At 60.7% G+C, this 1,475-nt stretch overlaps 1 protein-coding gene across 1 annotated transcript in view; it reads left to right on the plus strand.

Annotated features, from left to right (window-relative positions):
- Window positions 1-315: 315 nt before the first annotated feature.
- Adap2 (ArfGAP with dual PH domains 2) overlaps window positions 316-1,475 on the plus strand; it is a gene marked incomplete at its 5' end in the record, with an annotated part of 26,730 nt that continues 25,570 nt past the window's right edge. The window contains 1 exon segment of the mRNA XM_013503464.1: window positions 316-446. Coding sequence (XP_013358918.1) covers window positions 316-446 — 131 coding nt within the window.

The raw sequence follows: 1,475 nt of genomic DNA on the forward strand, positions 1-1,475 counted from the left end.
CCCCTCGCCCGGGCTCAGACCCCCCCCTCCCGCGCGCTCCTCTCGGTTCCCCCTCGGTCCTGCTGCGTCCACGTCGCGCCCGCCTCCAACCCTGGACTCCCTCCAAGGGCTTCGCCCTCCGTGAGTGCCTGACCGCAAGGTTTCCTGCTGGTGATTCAGTGGGTCCCAGGTGGGGAGACGGAGAGAGACGGGGTCCCGCGCGGGCAGAGCTGGCCACGGCCCCCTGCGGCCTCAGCCGGCCCTGCGCGCGCCCAGCGCAGCCTGGACTCCTCGCCCTGCTCCGCTAAGCGCGGGATCCCCCCTGTCCCCCTGCAGACCCCGACTGGGCCTCTTACAAGCTGGGGATCTTCATCTGTCTCCACTGCTCCGGCGTCCACCGCAACTTCCCCGACATCAGCAAGGTCAAATCCGTGAGGCTTGACTTCTGGGACGACAGCATCGTGGAGGTAGAAAGGCGCTCGCGTACAGAGCCTGAAAGCTAAAGCCGGGATGAAGGCACGAGGAGGGGGGAAACTGAAGCCCAGAGAGGGGCACAGCTCAGGAGAGGACACACAGCCTCGCAGATGGAGGCTCCCACAAGGGCCCTGAGTTCACATCCTGCCTCCTCACTTGCTGACTTACAAGCTCCGAGGCCCTGAGCTGGTTGCTTAATCCTAGCTCTGCACCTTCGGTTTCCACGGTGGTGGTATGGGCAAACCCCACCGTTCTGCAGCGCTGCTGTAAAGATTCATTGCCGGCTCCGTCTAGGCGCAAAGTAAACTGTCAGTTAACAGTTGCTGTTGTCATTAACGGGAGCCCTAGACTGGGGGACTGGAAATAGCCTGGCCTCCGGTCTGTGCGGTCCTCCTTCTCTCCCCCAGCCAGGAAAAGGACCACTTTGGTCTCCCGCCCCGTGGGCACGAAGGACGCCCTCAGTCGGGCGGTAATGCCATCGTGGCCAGTAAAGCCTTCAGAGAGCCGGCGCTTCCATGCTCTGCTGGTCGGCTAAAGGGTTCATCAAGGCGGGGGAGCAGATGACGCTACTGAGCGCTTGCTCTGTGCCAGGGACTGTATGCAACGTCACTGGGCTGGGTGGGTTAGTCAGCACATAACTCCTGTGAGCCCACTGTGTGCTGGGCGCAGAGGGAGGTCCCTCCTCATCCGGGCCTTCTGTTCTACTGCAGGAGGCAGGCGGGAAGCCCGTCCACCCACACAGGGTCCCGACGGATTTCATTTGTGCCTAGTGACTCCCATGTCCTCTTTTCTTCATTTTGGCAGGTGTGAAAGACCTTTAGGGCGGGCGTGGTGACGCACGCCTGTCATCCCAGCACTCGGGAGGCTGAGGCAGGAGGATAGTTGCAAGTTCAAGACCAGCCTGGGCTACAAAGTGAGCTCAAGGCTAGCCTGAACTGCATAGCCAGACCCTGTCTCAAAAAGACAAAAAAAAAAAAAAAACTTCACCTATGAGCACATGAGGTTTTTGAGGGTCATCTAGA

Source organism: Chinchilla lanigera, unplaced genomic scaffold, assembly GCF_000276665.1.
Source record: "Chinchilla lanigera isolate Chin_1 unplaced genomic scaffold, ChiLan1.0 scaffold00080, whole genome shotgun sequence".
Lineage (NCBI taxonomy): Eukaryota > Metazoa > Chordata > Mammalia > Rodentia > Chinchillidae > Chinchilla > Chinchilla lanigera.